Source organism: Eucyclogobius newberryi, unplaced genomic scaffold (genome assembly GCF_026437365.1).
Source record: "Eucyclogobius newberryi isolate DKJ021-1_F unplaced genomic scaffold, fEucNew1.0.hap1 SCAF_2, whole genome shotgun sequence".
NCBI lineage: Eukaryota > Metazoa > Chordata > Actinopteri > Gobiiformes > Gobiidae > Eucyclogobius > Eucyclogobius newberryi.
In genome coordinates this window covers 41,829,722-41,857,462 of record NW_027315834.1, presented here as the reverse complement: position 1 = coordinate 41,857,462, position 27,741 = coordinate 41,829,722, and the positions used below count along the sequence as shown (strand labels likewise).

The window sequence follows — 27,741 nt, the reverse complement described above, 5'->3', positions numbered from 1 at the left end:
AAATATAAATTGGCACAAAGTTAAAGATCTTGTCTGTTAGCACTGATGAAATAAATTTAAATAGTATGAAGGGATTATAAAAACGCAAAAACGTGATTGTTTTCAGTTGAAAGATTAAGATCTTGAGCTAGATTTGGTCAGGAGCAGAGGTGGGTATTGATTCAGTTACATTTGAGTAACCTTTTTAATAATTTGTCCTTGAGTACTTTCTAGTAGCATAAGTTTACTCCTACTTGAGTAAAACTTTGTACTTTGTATATATATATATATATATATATATATATATATATATATATATATATATATATATATATATGTTATATATATATATATATATATATAACATATATTTTTTTGCACCACTTCTTCAGATATAATTAACCTTTTCTCATGTTTGTGTCTATCCTTTGGAAATACTAGACTTTGTGCATTATTTAATGTATTGTCCTTCTAATTACATTAATTTCAAATTATAAATCAGATGTTGCGTCCAGACAGTTTCTCTTACTTGACTGGCTTCTCCTAATACTTTGCTTTTACTTAGCTTTTACTTGAGAAAGGACCCATTAAGTGAAGATTCTGCATGTTTAGGTTGACGAGGGAAATTCGAGGGCCTGAAGGAAACCCAAACAAAGAGAAAAATACAAAGATTGCACAGATTGGCCCCACTTGGGTCAAACCTGGCCCCCTCTGCTGTGAGGCAAGAGTGTTAGCGACTCAGCCACAGTGCCACAAAATGGCAATGTAGTGGATCTAATCCTGCCCTCCACCTGAGGTTATGGCATACAATTCAAGAACATGGCAACATTGCAAACATAATCTAACAGAGATTAAGGTTTCTTGCAATGCTGACTAAGCAAATTGCATATTATTTGAACACATATTGATAATTTCAAAATACATTTATTTTTACATGCATCTTTGTTTTGGAATGGAACATCCTTCACTTTGTAAGCCACAAACACTACATTCAAGATCTAGTTTCTACTACCCTGGGTTTGTTTATTCACAGCTGTTACTGAGGCTCATACAGACACACACAGGGCTACTAAATACATGTCACTGTTTAGTGCTTCATCTAGAGGATGCTGCAGATGCTACACAGAGGCAACTTGTCATGCTTCTGATGATGAGAGATGTATGTATTTAGGTCAAATAGGCTAGGACATTTGCATACACATGGCTGGTCTCTGCAGGGTTTCCAGCCATGTCTCTTTGGATGCTGATGTTTTCTTCAGTCTAAACCTACACTACATTTAATTTTTAATATACTGTCGGTGCAAAATATTACATGAATATAAAGCACAGATAAGAGTCACAGTGTCTGCACGCTACCTGTTTCCACATTATTACCCCTTATTCACTGCTGAGTGGAGTAAAGCTTTATATGACGACATAAGTCATTGAGCCTGAGCATGCACAACATTAAACATTCTGTTAACATAATTTTGGCAAATAAAAATAGATCGGAAATTAATATATTTGCCCCATAATAAATTATTTGATATTTGCATACAGCCTTTGTTTTCTGTCAGCAACATAGCTCATCTATGAGAGGTATGGAGCAAAAAAGCTAATCAACATAGAGGAAGTTGTCTTGTTCAGAAAAGCTACACAGTGGTCAGAGTATTACCTTCAGATGGTCCTTTTAGCAACAATACCATACAAGTCATAGCTTTAACTACATCACAGTTAATCCTAAACAACCACTCATGTCTTAATTGGTTGTTCTCTCCAGCCCTTCAGTGTATATTTTACGACATAGGCATTTATTGTTTAGAGTACATGACATCTTGTTGGGGGAAAGGATAAATTATAATGCTACTTCAAGCTGTTTTTGTTGGCATAAAAGTCCATATAAACAAGTGCATGTGTCCTCACTTCATCCCTCGGCGGAGCATCTGATTGGCTGCAATAAGCATGACACTGATGATGAATGCAATTGCGAAGGCACAAATCAGACTTTTGCGCACACACGTGTGTTTCTCCTGCTGCGTTGGACTGGCTGTGGACACATTTCAGTAAATGTTAACAGAAAAACAGTATGGGGTAAGTAAGTAAGAAAGTAAAGTAAGACATTTTCATTATTTTACCTTTTAATTCCGAAAACAAAACGTTTACACTCACTGGACTGTGGAAATTTAATAAATGAGACTTACTATCAATGTCTACATGGCTCTCAGGACTGTTGAGGTGGTTCTCTTCTGTCATGATGATGTGTTCAATATCCTTCATAGTCAGGTGATCTCGAAAAGTGTCGTACAGCAGCCTCTTCAGTTCATCCACTGTCAGTTTCTGCATGTCACACTGAAGATTCAAGGCACAAAGACACTTTAAAGCAAATAAAAAGAAGTCCTGGTTGGAGTAACCAAATAAAAGGTCCTTCATCTTCTTCATCCTTCTTGTAACCAGGTACCTACGAAGCATCAACTATGGGCCCCAGGAAGAATACAACCAAGTGCAGTATAAACAAATGTACAGGTCATACTAGTGTTTAGTGTGAACTACCTGAGCAAACATCTCCAAAATAACTCAAAATATGTATGTAGTTTGCATACTCAATACAATTGTGTTTTCAGATGCCAACAGTTCACATTTCAATAATTTTTAATACCTTTTATAATCAAACCAGAATAACTATATGACTTTAGGGCATTGTATTGTTCATTGTCATTTTATATAAACCAGATGGATCACAGTAACTATGAAATGTTCTTGTAGGAATCTCTTATATGCAAATAGACTCTGAAATACTGAATGAATAGAGGATTTTTGGCGACGAATCAGAGTCTCATTTCCTCGTGGCATGGACAGCTGATTAGTTCTCCCACATGTCAATCATTCTCTGCAGGCTCGTTCTGGCTCGTTCCCAGGATATCAGCACGTTTCCCTGGCTGCGCATGCGTGGTTGATGTGCCGGTGTGTGTTAGCAAATTCCTTCAGTGTACAGTACAAAATGATGACAGAGAAAGATTGTGTTCGAGCTCAGAAGAGACGGAAATCTGCGGGGACAAGTGATGTGATGCGCGCTAATAAACAAACGCACGTGTAGCAGCGAGGCTGTTGATGGTGGCGGCCTCTCGGAAAGAACAGGAGGGAGGGGGTGAGTGTGCGCATTGTTTTTTAACTAGGGACTAACAGTCGCTGATTTCTCAAATCAGCAAAAAATCCTCTATTCAACCTTTAAGCCTACTATTGGTGGTTACCTTCCAGAAGACTGAATCAAAATCTGCACCGTGGAATTTATCGGGCATCCCAGCAGCAGACAGTTTAGGACCGAGCAATGTGACGAATTCTTCAAAGCCCACCTGACCATCACCTAAGAAAACAAAGACAAGTTATACTTGAGAGGTAATAAAAAACTCAGTAAATAACTGGATGACACACCATCCATGTCGAGACGTTGTATGATGACCTCCAGTTCCACCTCATTAGGCATGTAACCCAGCGATCGCATAGCCATCCCCAGCTCCTGCTTAGAGATAAAGCCATTCCCATCTCGGTCAAATACCTTGAAAGCCTCGCGGATCTCTGTTCAGAGAAATGAAAGAGAGGTTAGTGCTAAATTTAAAACTGTATTGTAATAAAGAATTCAGTTCAATTTCTTTTTGTAACGCTCAAAATCTCAACAGCAGTTGCCTTGTCGACAGTGAAAAAGCAGATTTAACAATGTTCATATGGACTTGGCAATGTCCCAGCATCCCGTGTTCTTAGACAAATGTCCCAAGCTCCCCTGTGGCCCGCGGGCTAAATGCGGCCCAATTTTTGTTCGCCCTTCGTCTTCCTGCTAAGTTTGTCCGAACAACAAAAAGTAGTACTTTTTACTGTAAAACATTTCAAGGGTCAAAGTGCATATTGTAGTTTGTTTTAATTTATTGCAGTTAAAGATTCAAAGTTTATTTTTTTTCCAAAACACACAAGTCCTTGAAGTATTTAGACCTCTTGGAGGCTGCAAAGTTTCATATTCACACCCTAAAAATACATGTTTAGTCAATTACCGGAGTTGTTAGTGTTTCTATTATGAATGTATTGATCAATTGTCAATGGGATGGGATGCAGATAATTTATCTCTTCCAGCGTATGCAATTTGTAGATTTAGCGGACTGACTGCACGATGACTACATGTGTAAATGTGATAAATCCATGCCTAAAACACTGGAAATGTCTTTTAATACAGGTCCACTTTATGTATCTAAAATTACTAAATTTTTATATGGACTGTAGTCACAAAAAATAGAAATAGTATAAACAATGTTGCAATTTTTACTAAAATGTTGAGTGAAAAAAACATGTTTTATTTAATAACTTTTCAGTTTGGATAGTGCTGCACTTTGTAAACAGTTTTTATTCATAAAATATGGTAAATAAATTGGGTGCATTTGGAATGAAAATAATTATGGTTACTAATGTCCTGAACACACATCTGAAGTTTTGGATTACACCTGTTGGATTAAACAGTTTTATGAGGAAGTCACAGCCTCTGAGCATATTTTACATTTATAATTAACCGCAAATTGAGGTGAGCAGTCCACAAACAGAAACACCTTTCCTCTGTGGTACATCTCAATATTCTGTTTGAAGTGATAAAAAGAGCAGTTGCACATCAAAGCTGCTCAAACCTGTGCCGTTCTTTTTGATGTAGATCCTCATATACAGGCGTAGATCCTCAAATACAAGCAAAAGACCTTTACTGACCTTTGCTTCAGGTGCCCCCACGTGAGAAAACCACCATCAACACGGGAGGAGCTAAAGCCAAACAGGCACAAAACTATTTAATGGATCTGAATTATGCTAAATAAATAACTTTAATATACATTTGTATTGAGGTACATCTAACGATTCTGAGATAATTGATTGTTTTGTTTAAAATCAATTATATATATTTGGGCTTACACTTTCCTTTTAAGAAATTATTATAACAAGTGAGCTTCCTGGATTACACTTAACCAATATAGTTTTTTTTATTGATTTGATAATAGGATACTGTTTTGCTGTGGTGCCGTTTAATAAAACCTATCGCCAACATGTGATTAACGGCGATAAATTAAAACAATCTGCACAATGTTTAAAAAGTAATAAGCCTAAAACTCAAGTTCCACCTTTACTGCGTTTATGTCATTTCAACTTCATATGATACAAAACACGTAACCAACCACACGGTACATACACCGGGACATTTACTTTGCATGTTTGTGTAGACATGGGTGCACTGCCATCTGCTATTTACATGCAAAGCCACGACAGGACAGCAGCAATCATCCATCACGCCGTAGTCCAATGAGTGACTTTAGGAGTGATAGTGCACATTTGCAGTCACAGCAGCGGACAGTGAGCACTGCTTAAGAACCTTGACCTGAGTGACACCGAATTAATGTTTTAATTTGTTAAAATTACAGGGCGACTTAACTTTGGTCGTTCCCCTTCAGAGTGACCACGGACTCAGTGTTTTGACCTTTGAAGTGATACATTTACAAAGAGAGAGGTACAAAGGTGGCACTGTTGTTGGCCTTGCAGTATACAGGTCCACAATATTGCGATGCATCCACATGTGTTAAAAATATTGCTTAATTATTGTTCTTCAAAACGTCCAACTGATTTTGTTGCACTATAGGACATGTCCCGCACACTGTCTCACTCATTAATTTATCAAAAGGACCTGTACTAGGCATTTGGTGGCTCTAAACAAGATTTTGATTGTGGCCCACCGAATAACAAACACTCATAACAATGGAAAATATTGTAATAAAATAAAGACTTAAGGTGGTATCTAAATTCAATGTGAAATATGATTAAATAAGGGGAGAAAAAGTGAGAAGTGAGAAAACTAGTGGAGCAGATACATCATTCATACTTAATTAATCAGCATTTACATGTTTGGCATTTGGGTTTGGGGTTCTTCTCCAAGAAAATGTAAACAAATCACAAGTCAATTTCTTTTTAATGCACTTTAGATGTCATATTTGAACTCATACCCATTTGAATACAGGATGCACAAAACATTATAACTATATTGTTATATATTTTATTTGACCAGATGAAACCAGGCGATGAGTTTTAGAGTAGAGCTGAAGATTTATGTACAGTCAAAAACGACATCTATGTACATTAATTCATGATGTTTATGTTTATGTTGGCAATTGTCTGTGCCACCCCCAGAATCACACGCACTTTGGCACTCACAGACTTCACTCTCCTCCTCTGTGTGAGAGAATCTGCTGCAAACTCTTTTGTCTGAACTTATTTTTTCTTTTGCACTTGGCCAATACAAATGCACTTTAGTTTTCTGTAAACAATTTTAACTCAAGCTGTTTCTAAATAAAAATTAGGTGGATTATTGTCAAATAGTGTTTTACTGCTTGAGCTTCGTAGAACACATCCGTAAAACGGTCTCAACATGCTCCGGACCAGTCTGTGGCTCTTCTGATGCTGGAGCGACACACTCCACTCTTGCTAAGGGACATGTTACTAATCACACTATATTGCAGCTTGCCATATGCGGCCGCAAAGCAACAGATAATTTGTGTTGCTCAAACGTTCTCTCACTCTCTCTCTCTCATTACAGCATTTGATTCAAATTATATTAAAAGCCTACAGTAGGCTGCCACAAACGGAGGTAACTTTGCACTAAGAACAAACACATCTTGGTCACTAGGCCACATGCACAGTATCGTGCATGTTTTTGGCATTCTCTGACCCGCTAACGCCAATGGATCTTTTAATAGACCTATTTCACGTCTCTTAAAAATAGCAGTAACAACTGAGTATTTCCTTTGCCTCCAGAGTTCTCTGTATGTAAAGAGGCTGTATGTGTTTTATTATAATCCGACCAACGCATAGTCACAGAGAAATTAGCTTAAGAGGGCATGAATTTAGACGTGCCTAAGACAAAGGTGCGCATGTCCCAGGATGAGACAGAAGTCCAATTTTTATAACTCAACCCGTGGAACAACCTGCACATCACTCACAGCTGTCTGACCTACTGTGCACTTGAGCATGTTAAGGTCTTTCAATCTAACAACAAAACCTGGAAATCATTCTGTCCTCCGATGCCACTGCACATGATGTTCCTTGTTAATGAGCAAACTTCCAAACCCACGACACAAACAATCCTCACGTGTGTTACATTTACACCAAATCATCAATGAAGCTGTTATTTACTGTGTCTGCAGCGTCACATGTTTGTGCTATGACAGAGCAGTGTTTCAGATGAACCGGGGCTATCAGACCTGCCGTGAACATCAGCGGAGCTACCGCAAAGCAGCGTAGGGAGTTGTTTTACTCTAAGGATGCCGTTGCGTAGCGTCACAATAAAAAATATATACACATTACTCAAATACTGGTATATACACATTTAATTATGTGAAACTGGGCCATGGGCCAGACCATATTGCTTGGTCATCCGAAGTTGGCCCGCAGGCCACCTATTGGAGACCAAGGCCCTAAATAATCGCTTAGTTTGTTTATGCCAGAGAGTCAGGATCCTGGCATCTTATAGCACTTTTAGCACTTAAAGCATGCGCAGTTTGAGTTTGCGTGTTGTTTTACCAACAAGAGTGGAAGTGCATGTACAACACTTTCTGGTGAAAGGGTGACCGACATGGGAAATCGGCATCAATAACTGAAATTGGGAAAGAGGCAAGAACATTCTGCTTGTTTGGTGTGCTCCTTGGGAGAAATCTGAATGCACCAAAGTGTCCCTCAAACAAAATCAAAACAATCAGCCTTTTAAACGCATCCTTGGTTACACAATTATTTGCACATAGCAGCTATATGAAATAAATTGCCTTGACAGTCCTCCTTTCCCTCTCCTTTATTCCACATAGGTATTTGTCCTTGAGGGGACCCGAGGGTCTCCATTGTCTATGCTAAAGGTCTAAAGCCCAAAAAATTAACAGCCTTTCACTTCATGCAAACAGAACAATAATTTACCATTTTTATTCTCCATTGTCTCTACATGTACCATACTGCTCATTAAAATACTGTCATATCATGAAAATGATCACATGATGTATGTCATAATGAAAAATCAACATTAGGATACATGTTCTCTTATTTGGCCCGAGCCGAAGGGCGAGAATCTACCTAGTAAGGGACAAGCTGAAATTGTATGACACAAATTCAAAAAAATAGTTCATACGAGAACATGCAAACAATTATATTATGACCCCAGCAGAAATTTGGCCATATTGGAAAGCAGCACTGACAAAAGAACACCTTATTGTACTTTTGACATCTCCTAAAATCATTTTCATCTCTTCAAATCTTTTTTTTTGTACCATAAGATCAAGGTCAGTAATTTTTCTTGGGCGGGTTTGGGATGATTTATTTGATTTACAAGTTTGATTGATGCCCCATCTCCTGTAATTGCTGTAGTTATTTCCCCTGTTTGTGTGTTTGCCTTGGAAACACACAAACAGGGGAAAGAGAGAATACGCTCACAACAAATGTCTCTCTTAATATCCATATTCTTCAGTTGCTACACTCCAAATGTCATGTTCATGTTTCTACACAGTGATGAGACTGAAGTAACTACCGGTATAGAGCTTGATCCCCTTCAATGGTTTGTGAGGACAACAGCAGCCCCTGACGCCACTATAATACATGATAGGAATGAGAATTGAATCTCATTTGTTATTTTGTCTGACCTGAGATGGTGTTCATGAAGGTTCTTTTTCATGAATTCAGAAGAGATTCCAGACTTGTTTATTTCTACCATTTTAATATTTAATGGTGGTCACTGTAGACATTTCCACAGTTACATCTGGGTTCTTTATTGTTTTTATAGATGTGTGTTATCCACTGAAGGCAAGCCGGTTTAAAGCCGGTGTAATTTAGCGTGCGACTTTGTCATAGTCCAATTGATTAAAATAACCCTTTGCAGCTCTTTTCAGGTGTGTGTGATGTTACTTCTCGGGGCTGCATCGCAAAAACAAAGTTAGATGTAGTTTGAGTTTTTGATGAGAGGAAAGAAAAGAAAATCATGTTACTCCAAAAATATTTAACATTGTCTAAATTGAATATTGAGGAGAAGAGTGAAGCTAATTATTAATTCAGAAAAATAAGGTTAACAGGCTGTATTTGTCACAAGAGGGGTCATGGTTTTGACCCTCAGAAATCTTGTTTTTTGTCTCAAATGTCCTGGTCTTACTAGTGCAAACTGCTTTTTCTAGTATGAATCGTTATAGGTATAGCTGTGCATCAACTTCGACTGTCAGAATTCTCATTGCCACTGTAATACTCACCACAGTGAGTGTTTGAGCCATTGGTCACTGAGTCGCAAATGTAAGTAAGCTCAGTCGAAACAGCCTCCTCCCATTTATAATTCAATGCTTAATTTAGTCAAATCAAATGACAACAAGATTTTGACAGCACATCAAACATTGCTTAATAGTAGTAATTACATTTTAAAATCTGAATAATACTCCACAATTTATGTGTGCCCTGTTTCTAATTATTTTTCTCTGTAGACAATTGGGGGTGCACGGTGGCAAAGGTGGTTAGCGCTCTTGAACCCACGATCTCCTTCTTGGGAGGGAGATCGTGGGTTCGATTCCCGGACCAGACCAACACACATGATCTCTCTGGGTGGAGTCTGCATGTTCTCCCCGTGTTACCGTGGGTTCTCTCCGGGTTCTCCGGCTTCCTCCCACCGTCCAAAGACATGCATGTGTTAGGCAAAAATTGGTAACTCTAAATTGGCCTTAGTGAATGAATGTGAGCGTGAACTGTCTTTAATGTCTATGTCTCTGTGTTGGCCCTGCGACAAGTTGGCCACTGTCCAGGGTGTACCCCGCCTAAGGCCCGAAGTCACTGGGATAGGCTCCAGTCACCCGCGACCCCGAAAGGGAACAAGCGGTAGAAAATGGATGGATGGATGGATGGATGTAGACAATTGCATTTTTGATCCCCTGTACGTCGGCAAAAAGTCGGCTCTATTCTTCAGGGTTGCTGGTTCAATGCCACATGAACTCCCATAGTCATTTTGCACCGTGGAACTATATTGACACACACACTTTTGGGGGAGTTCTATTTCACTAAAACAGATACAATAAATGGGGTGCAGTCACTCTACATCAGCTCTGTGCATAACTTTGACAAAAAGGGAAGGTAAACAAGCTTTGTGAGTTTGGAGGCAGATAGAGGCCTGGGCGCTGGTGTAGCAAGGAGTGGGCCATCAAAGTCGCTTGCAGCTTAATTTTGTTGTTGTCATTGTTTAACCCTAACACCTAACCTATTGTACATATTTTTAGTGGTAGGAAACCTTAACAGACAGGTAGAGAAGATATAACTCCACCCAGAGGCCCCACGCAGGTCAAAAATCCAATCTTCCACCTTACCATGTGTTGAAACAATAACCTTTCACTGGGACTGGATTCTTCAAGTACTTGGATGCTAAAATGTGAAGTCAACTGAACATTTCTATTGCCATAGTGTTCTACTTGTGTTTTAGAAAAATATATTTTATAAGAATAACTTTAAATTTAACTGTGTCGAAGCATAAGAAATATTTTAATTTGATTTGAGAGGATAAGATAGTGAGGAATAATTTCATGGCAGCTTAGAGCAACAGCTGTCCTCAAAGCCAGACACTGTTTGGAATGTAAACAGACATTTTGGCCTTTTTTCCACAGCTGTTTGTTTTAAATTATTGGACTTTCTGTAGGCAGCGCTGGGCAGCTTTATTCATTCACCAGCTTGCATCTGCTCATGCTCCTTCCCAAAGCCCAAATCAAATGATCTATTAAAGATCTACAGAATTGTCTTTGTGTTTGTGTATCTCCAAAGACAGTTGAATATCCGTGACCTTATGTGGGCTAAATTTGAACTGAACACAGTGACCTTTCTGTTTGACTGTCCCTGCACCTTCAAACAGCCATGAAAACAGACCATGGCATGTTGCGAAGCCGAGGTGCCGCAGCAGCAGCATCAGCAGCTGGGACAAAATAAGTGTGACAGGCAATGAGAAAAATGCCAGACTTTCCACCTCCAGTAAATAATGAGGGAAATCCCGAGCTGTGGCTGCAGGCCAAAGTGAGAGTGAAGCACCTCGGGACCAACATAACATGTGCGTGTGTTCAGGGAAAGGAAACGCTCTGAACAAATCTAATCTAACCAGATATTGTGACGTCTGGTTCAGCAACACCATTTTTAATTGCTTTTACCTACTGTTTATGCACTGCTTGTGTTCACAGTAAAGCCAAGGACATCACTTCAATTTCCTCTATGCACAGTAGACGATCGCGGTGACAATAAAAAACGCAGGATTAGTAGGTCTTATTAATATACAAAGCACAAACAAAACAAGGATTTACATGATCATTTTTAACAGAATTAAAGCAGAAGTAAACAAACAAACTTTGCATGTGCCACCTTCATTGCTCCAAATTAGGGACTTCAGAATAATCAGAAGAAGAACCAAAATTTACAAGCTAGGAACTTGCTTTGGTGATCCAGTGCAACATTCAACGATGAACAACAATAAAAGCAAGATATATCAAATACGGCATGCATTAAAGAAAAACGATTTAAATTTAATAATAGGATAAAAATAGACTTAGTATGTACACAAAATGTACAGTTGAATTTACAGATGTAGTGCAGAAAGTGAACAGTGCAATGAGTGGTTGTTGATTAAATTATAGTTAAAGTGACAGGTTTGACAACGGCAGAGGGAAATGTGCTTGTTTCAATGTGACGAACCACACAAAAGATGTCCCTGCAGCACATTGGTTGGTAAAGATAATACTGATGGATATGATGCCAATGGCTGAGAGAGATGGGGATCTGCAAAGAATACAGATGTGCTAAGCCTGGAGAGTGATTTAACTACTGTGCAGATTCCTAGCTCTGTGACCACCAGCAATTTAGCGAACGGGAGTGAGTGTTGATCCAAGGGAAGCGAGGATGGGACAAACAATCTTTTCACCAAACAGAACTGGTTCAAACCTCCCTTTTCCACTCCTGATTGTGATAAACGAATGGCTTTAATGGATGATTTAATGACACCAGGCCAAGTTTGTCCTTCATGTCTCCGTCCAATTTGTACTGTCTCCTCAGCTTTTGGTAAATGTTGTGATCAAAGTGTGTCTCAAAGAGGTGTCATTGAATGAGACATAAACTAAGAATGACTCGTGTTTGAAGATATGCCTTTGTGGATAACTAGATTTCCCAGAAGCCCAAATGCAAAAGGGATTCTAGTCTTGGGATTCTGGAGGTGATGTCGTGACAAGTGCTCGTCGTTCCACAGGGAGGACGGCTCAGTGTATAACTTGGACGGCCCTTTGCCTTGGTTTCTCCAAGGACAAGTCCAATGATAGCTTATGCAGGACAGCTGTCTGGCAGAACACATCGAAGTCCAGAGTGTCAAGATTTGGCCACTTCAGTGCAGTGACTACACTGGAGCATGCAGGGAAGGAGCTTTTCTATATATTGTGTGTCTGTATTTATATATACGTCTTATAAAAACTATTAACTATAAAACTATTTTTTGTTTAATGTAACTTTGCAATTGCTTTTCCTGGAATGTTTCATGGTTTTATTAAACTTATCTATCTCCATGGAGACAAGTGTGAGACACCACTAGGTGATAAAACAACAACAAGAAAATAAAATGCATATGACTTATTAGACTACTCATCTCACTAAAACAACTTTATCATTTGCCATATAAAAACATAAGATTTTTCTTAAATTCATGTTCAAACATACAGGGGAAAAAATCCTTGAGCACAAATTGTTCCTGTATTTTTGATAGAATTGTGCATATTGATTGCATAGAGGGATTCCTTTTAGAATTCAGTGCTACTTCCAACTTTTTCATTTTCCGTTAGCAATTTTGTTGATCCAGCTACAGAATTTCATTTTCCTACTAGTGTACTTCGTCTGTGCGGCTCCATACAGTGACTTCTAATGAAGGTGCACACAAACAGAAACGCGCAATAAAGAACCCCACCGATGTCTTTGGCTGTTAGGGCTAACCCTAACCCAGTGAACAGGTTAGAGGGAATAAGAAAACAGGTGCACTATTCAAGATGCAACAATGGTTCCCCTTGAGAAAAGGCAGCGGCTCCGTGATTGTCCAGCTTCTTGAACACAAGTCTCCTGATTCACCTTGACAAAGAACAACAACCAGGATCCGGTAATAGAGTCAATACAGTGGGAGGCAAATGAAGAGGCCTCAGCGCTCAGCAGGAACAAAAAACAAGAAAAAAGTCCTTACCAAAGTCACTGTAAATTGACTTTTTTTTAACTGCATTTTATGATTTGCATCATTTTAAAACTTAAAATGAGCCTTAAAATGTGCAGGTGAAATAGAAGATATGGTCCTGATTTTAATTAAAATACACTTACGAAAAGGAGGCACCACCATACGAAGAATACTTTGAAAATGTATTTAGTTACAGAATACTAGCAATAAAATGTATTTTGTTACAAGGTCCAATCGGAGTACTGTGTTCTGAATACTTTTTCACATTGAGTTGCATTAGATTATAGTGTAAAAACACAAAATCATAATTTTAATTGTTCTCTTTTGACTTATCCATTGTTCATTGTTTTATGTTGCACCGATCACCAAGACAAGTTCCTATGTTTGTGAATTTTGTTCATTGACAATGGCAATAAACCCTTTTTGATTCTGATTCTGATTTATAAGATAAGAAAAACATTTGCAATGCACAAGTGCTGTATTTTCCATTTTTCTCATTATTCCGTGATGTTCGAAGTCTAAATTCAAATTAACTACCATAATGTATTTCTCTGAAAAACTACAACCTTATATAGGCACTTTGTACAACTCTCTGAGGCCAGAGCGATTTTTGCCGTCATGGACATGCAAACAACGTGCTTCCTACTTTATGGAGAACAAAACGCTTTATAATTAGATACTTATACAACACGCTTCAGTCTCATTTCAACCTATATATGTATATATATATATATATATATATATATATATATATATATATATATATATATATATATATTTTTGGAATCTGAAAAAGTTTTGGAATCTGAAAAAGTTCTTCACGATACCATTCCTGTGTCAACCGATGGTAAGAAGAGCACACTTTTTACAAGAAAAACTGCTACTTTCAACCTAAACCGCAGTGACTCTGTGTCGTTTCCAAAACTGTCTAAAAACCAGAAAGACCAGGCTGTTTCTTGGAACAAACTTGGAACAAAGCCTAAACGATACAAAGATAACGTGAAGTCACCTAAAATACAGCTCACAAACCGATTTTTACCACTTTCAGAGATGGAATTAAATGAAAAAAGGAAAGATGACGTGGCCAAAATACAGCGAGGAGGATCTGTGCCAGGAGCCAAGGTCACGCAGATTGTTTTGGTTGGGGACGGCGCGATAAGTCACGTGACGCATGAAAAGATAAACACACATTCTTTTCCAAGCGCCACTGTTTCTGAGATAACGTCACTCCTTCCAAATATTATGGCTAAGCATGGAGGAGCTAAACAGCTGATTGTGCACGTGGGTGCAGTGGACATGCGGCGGGAACAGACTGAAGTTTTGAAAAAAGACTTCTTGAAGTTATTCGACGTGCTTGATAAAATGGAAATCAAAACATTCATAAGTGGACCTCTTCCAAACATCGACAGGAGGATAAACAAGTTTAGCCGGCTTCTTCAGCTGAACACATGGCTGTCCAAAGAGTGTTCCCCGAGAGGACTACACTACATTGAGAACTTCTATCTATTCTGGAAACGAGAGGACCTGTTTAAGAGAAATGGCCCCCACCTATGCAGAGGTGGAGTGAGGGTGCTGACAGAGAACCTGCTCCACGCTCTCAGGCATTGGACTGGGCCTGGACAGGGTCCTGAGCAGATAGTTAGAGAAGAGAGGAATGAGAGAAGAATTCCTGCTCCATCAGCCAGAGACCGAGCCAATGTTTCAACATCAAAAGCACCACAACCTCAGCCTCCACCAAAGGATTCATCAGCAGCTGCTCCACCACCACCAGCAAAGGATTCAGCTCCAGCTGCTCCACATTCACCTCCACCGCCTCCAGCAAAGGAACAATCTTCAAAGGCCTTGGACCCATCTGTGACAAGCCCAACAACATCCCTGTCATCGCCCCTGCTTTCACACCAGCCCTGGGTTCCCCCTGCAACATCTACTCCCACTAAAGATTCATCATTCTCCTTCTCATCTCCAGTCTCACCCATGGGCCTTCCCAACCATTTTGAAAGTCTGATCAAATCAGGCATTAAGATGGCTCCACTCACGCCCAATATAGCAAGGGCTATGTCAATACTTATCAACTCTTCCCTGCACAAGCCGACTACACCAACAAAAGCCCCACCACCCATCCCCCCTCGCCTCTCACCTGGTCCCAAACTCTCCTTGGCTACAAAAGCCCCACCACCCATCCAACCTCGCCTTTCACCTGGTATCTCCCATAGCTAGGATGCACTGGGTCTCAGCGTTGCCTGGTCTTATTGTCACATTAAAAATCAAACCAACCCGGGGCCCTATGTAAAAAGAGCCCCCCCTAGTGCTATTTCTGTAGTCACATCATCACACAGATGGAAAAACAAAATGCGAGTCAGGCCCAATCTGAGAAATGTGATTCATATTCCCTGTGAAAAGATAAAGCCCAGTCTCACTGAAACTAGTCTGAAACTTGCTGTGCTAAATGTCAGATCCTTATGTAACAAATCTCTCTTAATTAATAATTTTATTTCTTCTTATAATCTTGATTTTATGTTTTTAACTGAAACATGGCTTGACAAAAACACAGGAAATGTAGTTCTGATAGAATCTGCTCCACCCAACTTTAAGTTTGAATCTGAAACACGAGAAAACAAAAAAGGGGGTGGAGTCTGTGCTGTCTTTAGAGATGAAATAATTACCCGCAGGTTGTCTTTTGGGGTGTTTTCATCATTTGAGTATGTATCCTTTAAAATGGAGCTAAAACGGTCTCCATCCATTCTCTTCATTGTTTTATACAAGCCTCCCCAGCACTGCCAAAGTTTTATTGATGATTTTACTGAGATGCTTTCAGTCGTATGCACAGACTTTGATGGTTTGGTAATTACAGGTGATTTCAATGTGCATGTTGATAATATTTGTGACAGAAACGCTAAAGAGCTTGATGCTGTCCTTGAAACCTTCAGTCTTACTCAGCATGTGAGAGGCCCCACCCACAGCAAAGGACACACTCTAGATCTCATAATTACAAAAGGGGTAAATATTTCAAATGTTAATGTGATCGATGTTGCTCTGTCTGATCATTTCTGTGTCTTCTTTGACCTGTCTGTTTCTCCCAAACCACCGGTTGGTCCTGCAGTTGTTCAGAGGAGACACATAAGTGATGGCACAGGTGCACTGTTTATGGAAATGATAAACTTTGAAAATGTCTCATGTTCTAATGTAAATGATTTGTTGAACTCTGTTACATCTAGTGTTTTGAACGTTCTGGACACCATTGCCCCTATAAAGGCTAAAATGGTTAAAAATAAGCAGAAGGCGCCGTGGAGAAATGATGATTCGGTCAGGGCACAGAAAAGGGAGTGCCGCAGGGCCGAACGGAAATGGCGCAAGTCAAAGCTCCAGGTTCAAAAAGAGATTTACAAAGAGAAGCTGAACATGTACAACCTAATCTTATGTAGAACTAGGGAAAGATATTTCTCTGAAATTATTGGAAGCTGCAGTAACAACTCGCGTGTCCTGTTTGCCACAGTAAACAGATTAACAAACCCTCCAGCTCAGCTGCCGTTAGAACTCATTTCCACATCCAAGTGTAATGAGTTTGCATTATTCTTTAATGACAAAGTTCAGGGCATTACAAATGCTATAAATCCCACAATGCAAAAAATTACCCTAAAACCACCAAGACACTTAGAGCTAACTCACTTTGCACCAGTAACTGACAAAACTGTCCATGAGATCATCACCAGTCTGAGTTCATCTACATGCTGCCTTGATGTGTTACCCACCAGATTTCTAAAGTCTGTGCTGAACAGTTTGTTAGCACCATTCACTCACATAGTTAACATGTCGCTTCAATCTGGAACATTCCCAATGTCTTTGAAAACTGCGGTCATAAAGCCTCACCTAAAGAAAAGCAGTCTTGATGCCACAGTACTGAGTCATTACCGGCCCATCTCTAATCTGCCATTTTGGGGCAAAGTCCTTGAAAAGGTTGTTTACCAACAGCTCACAGATTTCCTCTTAATAAACAACTCATTTGATGTTTTTCAGTCAGGTTTTAGACCTCATCACAGCACTGAGACTGCTCTTGTCAAGGTGACAAATGACATCCGCCTGAACACTGACACGGGCAAAGCCTCAGTCTTAATTCTGTTAGATCTGAGTGCTGCTTTTGACACTGTCGATCATGGGATCCTCTTACAGAGACTAGAGGACTGGGTGGGCATCACTGGCACTGCCCTAAACTGGTTAAGGTCCTATCTGGAAGACAGGAAGTACTTTGTTGAAATTGGTAGCTGTGTCTCAGACCACATGACCCTGACCTGTGGAGTGCCCCAAGGGTCAGTCCTGGGTCCCCTTCTGTTCAACCTCTACATGCTGCCGTTAGGTCAGTTGATACGCAGTGAAAATGTGTCCTATCACAATTATGCAGACGACACTCAGATCTATGTTTCACTATCGGCAGGTGACTATGGACCAGTAGATTCACTCTGTCACTGCATCCAACAGATCAGTTTGTGGATGCAAAACAACTTTCTCCAGCTGAAATACCAGACTGAAATAATCGTTTTTGGCCCACAGAAACAAAGAGAAAGTGTTAGAGGTCACCTCCAGAGTCTCGCTCTAAAACCTACAAACCAAATTAGAAATCTGGGGGTAATAATGGACTCAGACTTGAACTTTAATAGCCACGTCAAATCAATAACATCAGCAGCTTTTTACCATCTAAAAAACATTGCCAAAATCAAAAATATGGTGTCAAAACCAGATTTAGAGAGACTTATCCATGCGTTTGTCTCCAGTAGATTAGACTACTGTAACGGCCTGCTCACTGGCCTCTCCAAACGAGCTGTAAAACAGCTGCAGTACATCCAGAACGCTGCTGCTCGGGTCCTGACTAGAACCAGGAAATACCATCACATTAGTCCTGTTCTCAGGTCTCTGCACTGGCTCCTGTGGCTCAGAGAATAGACTTTAAAGCAGCTCTGCTTGTGTACAAGTCTCTACATGGCCTAGCACCAAAGTACATCTTGGATATGTTAGTGCCATATGAACCATCTCGGACTCTGAGGACCTCAGGGACCGGCCTCCTGCTGGTGCCCAGAGTCAGGACAAAACATGGGGAATCTGCATTTCAGTTTTATGCAGCTAAAATCTGGAACAGTCTTCCTGAAGATGTGAGACAATGACTCTGACAATGTTCAAATCTAAGCTAAAAACAGTTTTGTTTAGCTGCGCATATGACTGAAAGGATTTTTTCTTTGCACTCTTCTCTTTTGTTTGTGATTTTATTAGTTTAAACAATCAGTTGGATTGATAATTTTTAATTTAGTTAATTTTATTGTATTTCTGTTTCTGCAGCAGCAGAAGCACTTTGAATTGACTTGTGTATGAATATGAAATGTGCTCTACAAATAAACTTGCCTTGCCTATATATATATATATATATATATATATATATGTGTGTGCTGGGCAAAACATATTTGACTTTATTACACCTCAAGTTGTCTCTGCTCTGTCAGCCTGTATTTCAAGACAAATATTGTTTTCTTTCACCCTGAATTTAGAATCTGGAGGTGAACTTGTATTAGCCAATATCTGGGAAGCTTAGAGTGTCATTTGTCTATGTCTGCACTGCCTCAGCTTTACATTTTTATGCATATAAATCCAACCAGGGCCTAAATCCACAAAACAAAAAATAGAAATGGAAGTTGCAATATTTTATTGTGAAGCATTATTATCACTGCTCATTATGCTTAATATGGGGCGCGTAGAAGGGTAATAAATATGTCTAATTAGGAGGTTATGTAAAATGGTTAGGGGACACTGTACATGCATTAAATCAATCTGTACCTTCATTAAAAAGATCTATTCCCACGTGGTTACATCAGCAGCAGCATGATGACACTAGCGTCTCTGATAGTGAAACAGGAAAAACAAGAGGCTCATTGTAACCACAGGCTATGAGCTGATAAAGGTTTCAGAGACGCTTATTAGGTCTGTGAGGGATCACACTCTGATAAAGAACAAATTTAACACCTTAAGCAATAAAATGGCAGAACAATGGGACATCTTCACACTTCAACTTTCATTCAGTCGATTGTCTGATCACTATCTTGACAGTTAAGGTTTTTTTCTGATGACCCTATATACCATATATATTTATTTAATAATGTGGCGAGGTTTAGAATTATTTTGTGGACATAGATGGCCAAAACATCACGGCTGGAACAATACGCTTTTGTTAACTGTACAGCCTGATACAATGTATGTATATCATCATTTTAAATACATTGCAATAAAAGATGATAAAGAAAGAAAATGCTCGACTGTAAATCAGTCTTGTGTGTAGCTATGAACTTTGTACATGTACATACACATGCATGTCAGTTTTACAGTATTTAATCATGTCATAATGTTTGGCAGATCCAGTTTTAGTTGTTCTCTCTCTCCTCACTGTGAAAGTAGTGAAGCGCTAGAGCTTTATTATAAACAAGATGTTGTTTAAGAATTGTGATTCATCATCATATGACAGTATAAAGCAAAACAATATATTTTCACAGGCCTATTAATTAACATAACACGTTTATATTTAAATGGTGGATTAGGATTCTTCAGCTTTTAAAATAATGAAGTGCTACAGTTACAATAACAGTATTATTTTTAATCTTATTCTTATTCTTACTATATATATAATACATATAGGTCAAAGTAAGAGCATGACATATCATTTTAAGATAAGATAAGATAAGATAATCCTTTATTGTCCACACATGGGGAAATTTCATTTTGTAAGGTTTGCAAAAAAAAAAGAAAAAAAAAAAGATTTTAATTTGTACCTTGAAGCAGACTTTTAGACAAGGACACTGAGAGGACGTGACTCATAATGAACATGTTGTCTGACTGCAGAGAGTTGAGTAAGTCTGTGTCACTCAGAGCAGGATTACGTTTGTCTAATTGTCGCCATTTTATTGTTAGACAATGCACAAACAACGCATCCATATTTACAAAGCTGCACAATTGTTCAACACGGCTCCAAATTCCATTGCGTTTGTCAGTAGCAAAAAGACAGCTTTGCATACCGAGTGGAAGAGCGTGTTTTCTACTACAATGGCTGACGTCTGGGGATTCTCTGTCGGCTGTGATCTATAAATATGTTTGTGCTGTGTGTCTACGCTGCACTGAGGGGCGGGGCTGAGCGGAAGAGACCTCCAAGTGTCCAACTGCCAGTGTTTTGTGATTGTTGAGCTGGAAAACCCTGGCCTTATCTCCGTTAGCACATGTTCATTCGAATGGCTCGGACTGTTCGCTTTACATTTCTCATGTCTTGATGAAACGGTGGGACTGACACTTTGACACCGATATAATGTGTGTGAATGTTGTTTTAAGGTGTTTGCACTTATCAGCACAGAAATGCAGACAGCTGTGAGACTGACATGATCTGTTGCTGAATGTAAAGAATTTTAAAGTGTGTACACATTCATTAGAGAGACCTCCATCGTAAAGTCATAAGACCAGTCTTGCAGGCTTAACGCAAATGCAGATTTCCCATGTATTTTAATGGTTTAGACGTAGAGGTGCGCAGTATATCGAAATTTAGATAATATTGTTGTTTCGAAAATCAAGTGTACCCTTTTTAGTTTTAAAAAAATACTAAAAAAGAGCTGATTAATAATAAAATGAAACAACTGATATTGTTTATGCGTATATGGGTGATATTTATGCAGTTTTGTTTATGCAAATTTCACATTTGTCTGATATTTAAACCTCAACTAATACTATTAAAGACTTGTTTTAACATGTTTCTGGATTGACATAAAATTGTACGATTATCATTATGGAAATACTTTGAACTAAAAAAAAATATAGGGGCATCTTGTAAAAGCTAAATTAAATAGGAAACATTTCATTATAAAAATAAATAAATAATCTCATAAATCGTAAAATAGTTAAATCTGTTACTTTAAATGTACCACTTTAGCTTTGCTTATAACCTAAACCGCAAACTCACACAACACCGGCATGTATTAGTGTAAATAATAGATTTCAAAGTGGTTTGTGCATAATGGTCCAAACTTGGCTCTGAAAAGTGGTCTAATATTGCACTCATTAAAAGGAGACAATTGGCTTTTTGTCCACAAACATAAAACACAGCTCTGCGAGTCTAACGACCTTACTCATACAATTGCAGATAAAACTGTTATAGGGGAATGGAGAAATTTTAAGATTACTCTATCAATGATAACATTATTAAGGACAGATAGATGTTTTGGATATTTTCGATGCCTCACAGTCATGAGATGCTGCAGTGATTTGAATACTTATCGGGCTTTACAACAGGAAGGAGACATGAGGACAAACCGAGGGCAGCACCACTGACCCCCTCTACCCAGACTGCCATCTGCTCAAAGACCATTCCCTGGAAACTAGTGCTGATAGATAAAACTACAAGCACTTTATCAGCATCCCTTAATGCGATCTGAAATTGTTTTCACCCTTTTGTGTCAGATTTAATTGGAACCAGGAAGAATTTAGTAAAGTAATTGATATTTTTCAATAAGGACATGCACTAAACATCAGTAGCAAGAAGGAGCAGTTGTAGCAGTGCTAGACACTCTGCTAGCTAGCTATTTGGGTGCCCTAAGCAGAAATGCAACTAAGCAACTTTGAACGTGTAGAACATATGTCGGAGTTTGATGTCTATGATTCAACCTTAAAGTTACTATTTCTGACCTTTTTTTAATTATTCTTTTAAATAAACTGAATTGTGTAAATGGGCCCTGAACTAAGACATTTTTAACAAAAATAACAAAAAACATTTTCTGTATTCTGGTGCATTTTAGATGCAATATTATTAACCTATTCCCTAAATGTCCCTGCTCCGCCCCTGCTCCGCCCCTGCTCTGCCCCTGCTCCGCCCCTGCTCTGCCCCTGCTCCAGTGTCAACTGAAGCCCTTCTCCTGCTCTTCTCACATCAAAGCTTTAGAAAACACTACAGGCTGCAAACTATTGGCACTTTATTGTGCAATAATGAAAACATGATTTAGATGTATGTAAAAGGTTTATCCATTTTGGTTTTGCGCTAACCGTGGTTTCAGCTACGCAGAGCCGCGCCAGCTGGACGCATACTGCGGCGTTCGTTCTCACTTTTTCACAGTTTCTAAACGAATATGAGGCCAATTTTCATCATCTACAGACCGTTTTGCTCCTCGGGGGTTCGCTAAATACAAATGTGAATTAAAACTGTCTAAAGCTGTGCACTTGATCTGTCTTCATCTGTTTAAACTGTGGTTTGTAACTGTCCCTGGACATCTCAAACTCGCTATGGAACTCGAAAAGGAAGTGCAGCTGCTGCACAAATAGCCTATTATGTCATTCAATCAATTCACTGCCTTGTCAGGCTGGTGTCCCTCAAGCACTTGATGCCCTACGCACTACACGTTATACGTGTAATGGGAGCGCAATCTCATCCCTACTCAACAATTGCAAACTATTTTTAAAATGTGTTTGTTTTTTGTTTACATGATGTTTTTGCCCGTAGGCTTTACTGGACAGTGTAGCATGAAATGGGGGCGAGAGCAGGTAGGACATTGAGCAAATTGGTGAAGCTGGGAATTGAACTCATAATGCTTAGGCCACACATATCATGGCATATGTGCTGCTTCTTTAATCATTGGGGCACCGGGCTGCACTGTTTATAACTTACAATTGATTGTAACCATGATGTATTAAGGATTCCTCAAATCATTATGCCTTTAAATGGTTATAATTAATACATGTATATATTCAGACCAAATCTATTTTATTTTCTTTGTAAATTCAAACGTTTATTCACGCCCTTTTGATGTATTTTGCTAGTATTACAATTCATTGTTCTATGTTGCAGCTTATTGCCAAAATCAGATTTCTGTTCACTGACAATGGCAACAAACCCCTTTCTGATTCTGAAAATGTGGTTTGCAGAGGCTCCTATCGTTACAAAACATTCAAAGACAATTACAACTGAATGTGTCATTTGATTACAAGGCAATTATTTTGCCTGATGATTGCATGTGTACTTAAGACATACATAAATAAAATATGTCCTACTATATCATTACATAAAGTGTATTCACGGTGTGTTGTTGCAGGTTTGCTCTGGAGAGTTTGCTTTGTCTCAAGCCTCAGGGTTTAAATTCAGCCGACTTTCTTCAAGAGAGGGATAAAAGTTTCATAAATGTCACAGAGATTTTCAAATTTATGGTATTTATAAATGACCACCACAGTTACATCTGTGTTTGTTAAGGGCGTGGAGCATATATTACATGCATGGCATGCTCAGGTTTCTTGCTTATTTACATTTTCATGGATGTTGCTGTTTTGCATGTTTTTTCGTCCTCCAGAGCTTTTATTTGTATAAAGAATGAAAGAATACTGCATTCGTGCTGCGTCTATGTCTGAACAAGTTACTCCTAGGATAAAAAAGAAAAAAAGACTGTTAGACATAAATGTGCTGTTTGCAGTGTATTTAAAGGCTCCAATGCGCCAACTTAAGGAAGTCCAAAACATCCAACGACTAAAGATTAAAAAGTGGAAACCACACCACAGGGGGAAACCTAAGGAAAAATAGTGCATTATATATTATTTATGAATGAATATGTTGACTTAAACTTCCAGTCCTACTAAGTCTTAATTGATTTCCCCAGCATTATTTAATTAACAGCAATAATGTTTGCAGGTAGATGGAGTATCCACAAAGTTCCTTCTGAACATGGCTGAGGCTGAGAAGTGATTCTGAACAAACCAGTCTGACATGAGCCTCTCTCTCAGTACAAAAATCATTGTGGAAAATGAATTATTCTATATACTATAGTCACCTTGAAATGTGTTGATTAAAGTCACTCCTGCATATAACAGCACAAGCCAGGACTAAAATAGTGGCATTAACCATTCTGGTGTTTTTTTGTGTCACACTGAATGCATTGCAGTATCGTTCTGCATGGATGGAATGAATACAGAACTACACATATTTGCACATCATTGATGGGTATACTCTCGAGATAATCATGATGCTTGCATGTGTACACTGTGCAGAGTGATGGCAATTATCATACGATTAGGGATAAAATGAGTGGAGTGACAAGGCTGTAATTAAAGGATTTTTTGGATTTCATACTGGACTGCCAATGCTGCACAGTATTGGGAAGAATAATGTATTTACATACAGAATACTGAATACATTAAAATGTTGCATAATTCATTGCATGGTCCAATCAGAATAGTGTATTCTGAAAACATTTATGCTGCATTGCATTATGTTATACAGTAGATATGGGACTTACAGCTTTATGCTTATTTCACCTGCTTTTATCCAACGCAGTGCAGCTCAAAGCGTAAATTGTATGATTAAATACTGACACGTTTTCTTTTGATTTTAACTGTATCAAATAAATATCTGTGTATTCTGAATGCGTATTTTGTGTATTTTGGTTCTTCCCAACACTGTCATTCCAACACTTTGTTTGGTCAATTATATAACATAATACTTTATCTATGTATAAATTGTGATTCTAGTCTGTGCGCACTTGTTAAACAGTGCACCATACGCTGTTATAACTTTTATGTCATTGTTGTCATTCTTGCCTTTTTGGTAATTAAATTTAGACAGTCTTTGGAGATGACAGATTTTCAATGTCAAACGGTGCAAGGGCAGGCAGCCACTTGTGGGTTTTAATTCACCTGTGACTGGCAAACCATTTCAGTAAAGGAACAATTATCCAGCAGACTTCAATGAATCTTTATGGTTATCGACTATGCATTGATAAAAAGACACAATCTATCCATTGAATGTGGTAAATTTAAACATTAAACCACACTAGGTTTAGCTTTTCCAATGTCACATTTCTCACTCCACACACCGAGCACTTGACTCTGAATGTGTCCCACTGGTTTAAGGACAAATTAAATAAATCAGGGACAAATAATTCTCACAGAAGTCGCCTATGAAAACTGAAATGTATTTGGAAAAGAATGCAAAGTAGTCAAAACTTGTGACTCCATTGAGCATTAATACCATTTCAATAAATATAAAATGACAAAACTGTAATTATAGTTATGACTGTGAAGACACCAGTTTGAATATCAGACTGTTATGTTTAGTTGATATGTTATTGTTTTTTAAAAAACCTGTTTCAAGCATAAATGCAAACTTTCAAAAGATAAACCAGATTCTCTGCAAAGACCAAGAGAGTGACTGGAGCTGTCTGTGGTCCTGAACTGCTCTTTCCAATATGCCCCCTGAACCACATTCCTTAAAATGAAGTCAGAGACATGTAGATTAAGGAAAAAGCATACATACCTTCCACCTCATCCTCAGGCAGGTTAACAGGGGTCCGGTAGGAGAGGACATCTGGAATAGTACAAAGTCCCTTGTACATGAACCTGGTGGTCACAGCACGCACTGGCATTTCTGCGAGGGGGAATCAACAACTGTGTGGCGTTCTTCATAGAGCCTTGCTCTCCGGAGTTTGAGACAAACACCCTGTCCACAAAGCCCTGCTGTCCACAAAGTCTTGACTTGAAATTAAAATTTAAGCAACACGTCCTTTTGTGAAGTTCGTGTAAGTCAAAATGGGTATGAATCACGTACGATATGTGGTTCAGATACGTAGACGTTGAGTTGTTAGAATTGAAGTCTGCGTTAATTAATATGTAGGGATGGTAAACTTCTACTTGAAACCTGTATAGATTTAATCATTTTCCAGTGTAAGCATTGAAAAATAGCTACTGAGCAAATGGCTCATTAAAAACCCAATGCGTCCTTTGCTATTGCCTGACTAATTGGCTGCTTTCGCGTCCAGCTTCTGCATAAAGAACAACCAGGATAAGGTATCGCACTTATTCGATCGCTTCTCTATTGATTTCCAGACTTCTGCACCGCGCATTGTTCTTTTCAAAAGTGGATTGTCCGCATAGTCTGTCTCACTTTTCTTCCTCGTGTTGGCATCTTCTAAAAAAGCAATCGATGTCACGGTAACACATCAGAGAAAAGAGAAAAGGCATCAGTGACACGCGTGGAGTTGGTCGTATCCAGTTCACGAGGGGCGGAGGAAAGCCCGGCTCATGCGTGTATGTTGTCGCCTTCACGCGGCTTCAGGGAGTCCTCGTAACCCCCTTTTCTTCGGAAACACCACGCGCTATGCGCCTCATCCGCTCGCTCTCCAGACGCGCGCGTCTCACGCCTCCACAGTGCTCTGTCAAACACATGCTGGTGTAGTCCACACGACTGTCAAGCGCTGGCTTAGCGTCACGTGATTGCAACATGAAGGTTAAAATGCAACAGGTGAAGAGCCGTTTACCGTGTTTCCTGATGCAGTTTATTTTCACTCGACTGTGATAGTTCAACGTGCTTCTAAAATCAACATTATGTTGCTGATGATGAAAAAATAAATACAAGAAAAAATAAGAAGAAAAGCACATGTCTGAAATAAATTAAATGGGATTTTATGGGAAGTGCTTGAATCAACAATCCTTGAAAGATTGTATTCATCCACATCACTGAAGGTCAGCAGATGTCCAAGAAAACAATATATTCATAAGTAATGCTCCAATAAGACCAGCTTGGTGTAACAGCACCAAGGCAAGAGGTTCTTCATCTGCATCTGGTTCTCCTCCTGAGTGGCTCCAGCTCCACTGTTCTATCTCAAGTCCGCCTGTCTGTCTGAGGGAATCGGATCTCTTCTTCACTGTGGAACTCCTCCAGGTTTCTACTTTTTACCAAAAAGGTTTGGTATTTTTTCCTGGCTGAGAAGGAGGATGTAAGGACAGGGGAGCTTGGGACATATTTTGTCTAAGGACACGGGACATTGCCAAGTCCCTATGAACATTGTCTAATTTTTTCTCACTGTCGACGAGGCAACTGCTGTTGTGATTTTGGGTGTGAAAATATACTTTTACAATCATGTGTCAAGGAAATAAGGTATTTGTTGTGGAATTTATCTTGTAAGTAAGTGTAGAGCAGTGTATTGTGTATAAGATCAGAAAAAGCTCTGTGGGTTATACGCGTGCAGCAACAGAGGTCATTAGGAATTAGAAGGACAGAAAAGTGGAGAATTTTAGCTTTGATGAGAAAAGTAATGAAGGTCATTTTTTAATTTAAATATGTTTCTGTATTTTGCTATTAGAGTTGCCATGGGCCATACATGCTTACAAACAACAACATTCAGATATGATTCCAGACTGATTTGTAAAGTGTGACTGATTAAAAAAAATCATGACATAACAATTATATATATATATATATATATATATATATATATATATATATATATATATATATATATATATATATATATATTTATTTATATTGGTATATAAATATAATAAAGTTATTCATTTGATAAACAGGAATTAGTAAAGCATTTTGTCAACATAGTAACCGTACATACTGTATTGATATTTGTGGTATCTTAACCTTGGTATCTTAACCTGGATTGATTTAAAAGGGAGTTGGACTGTATGTACAGTCAGTTGGACTGATTTAAAAAGGAGTTGGACTCAGAAAACACGTTACCCTTTGTGACTAGGTGTTC

General features: G+C 38.7%; 1 protein-coding gene across 1 annotated transcript; it reads right to left on the bottom strand.

Annotated features, from left to right (window-relative positions):
* Positions 1-581: 581 nt before the first annotated feature.
* Positions 582-26,367, bottom strand: cabp7b (calcium binding protein 7b). Its single transcript, XM_072455468.1, has 5 exons — positions 25,509-26,367; positions 3,388-3,531; positions 3,207-3,319; positions 2,160-2,307; positions 582-2,005 (listed from the first exon to the last, which is right to left on the bottom strand). The coding sequence occupies exons 1-5, from the start codon at positions 25,615-25,617 to the stop codon at positions 1,878-1,880; spliced, it is 642 nt and encodes a 213-aa protein (XP_072311569.1). The 5' UTR covers positions 25,618-26,367; the 3' UTR covers positions 582-1,877.
* Between the last annotated feature and the right edge of the window lie 1,374 nt (positions 26,368-27,741).

Excerpts from the sequence above, each read along its gene's own strand:
- cabp7b (XM_072455468.1), bottom strand. The coding sequence starts at position 25,617 with ATGCCAGTGCGTGCTGTGACCACCAGGTTCATGTACAAGGGACTTTGT. Across the intron at positions 3,532-25,508 it reads GCCTGAGGATGAGGTGGAAG|AGATCCGCGAGGCTTTCAAG; the intron begins GTATGTATGCTT and ends TTCTCTGAACAG. Across the intron at positions 3,320-3,387 it reads ACAACGTCTCGACATGGATG|GTGATGGTCAGGTGGGCTTT; the intron begins GTGTGTCATCCA and ends TTGTTTTCTTAG.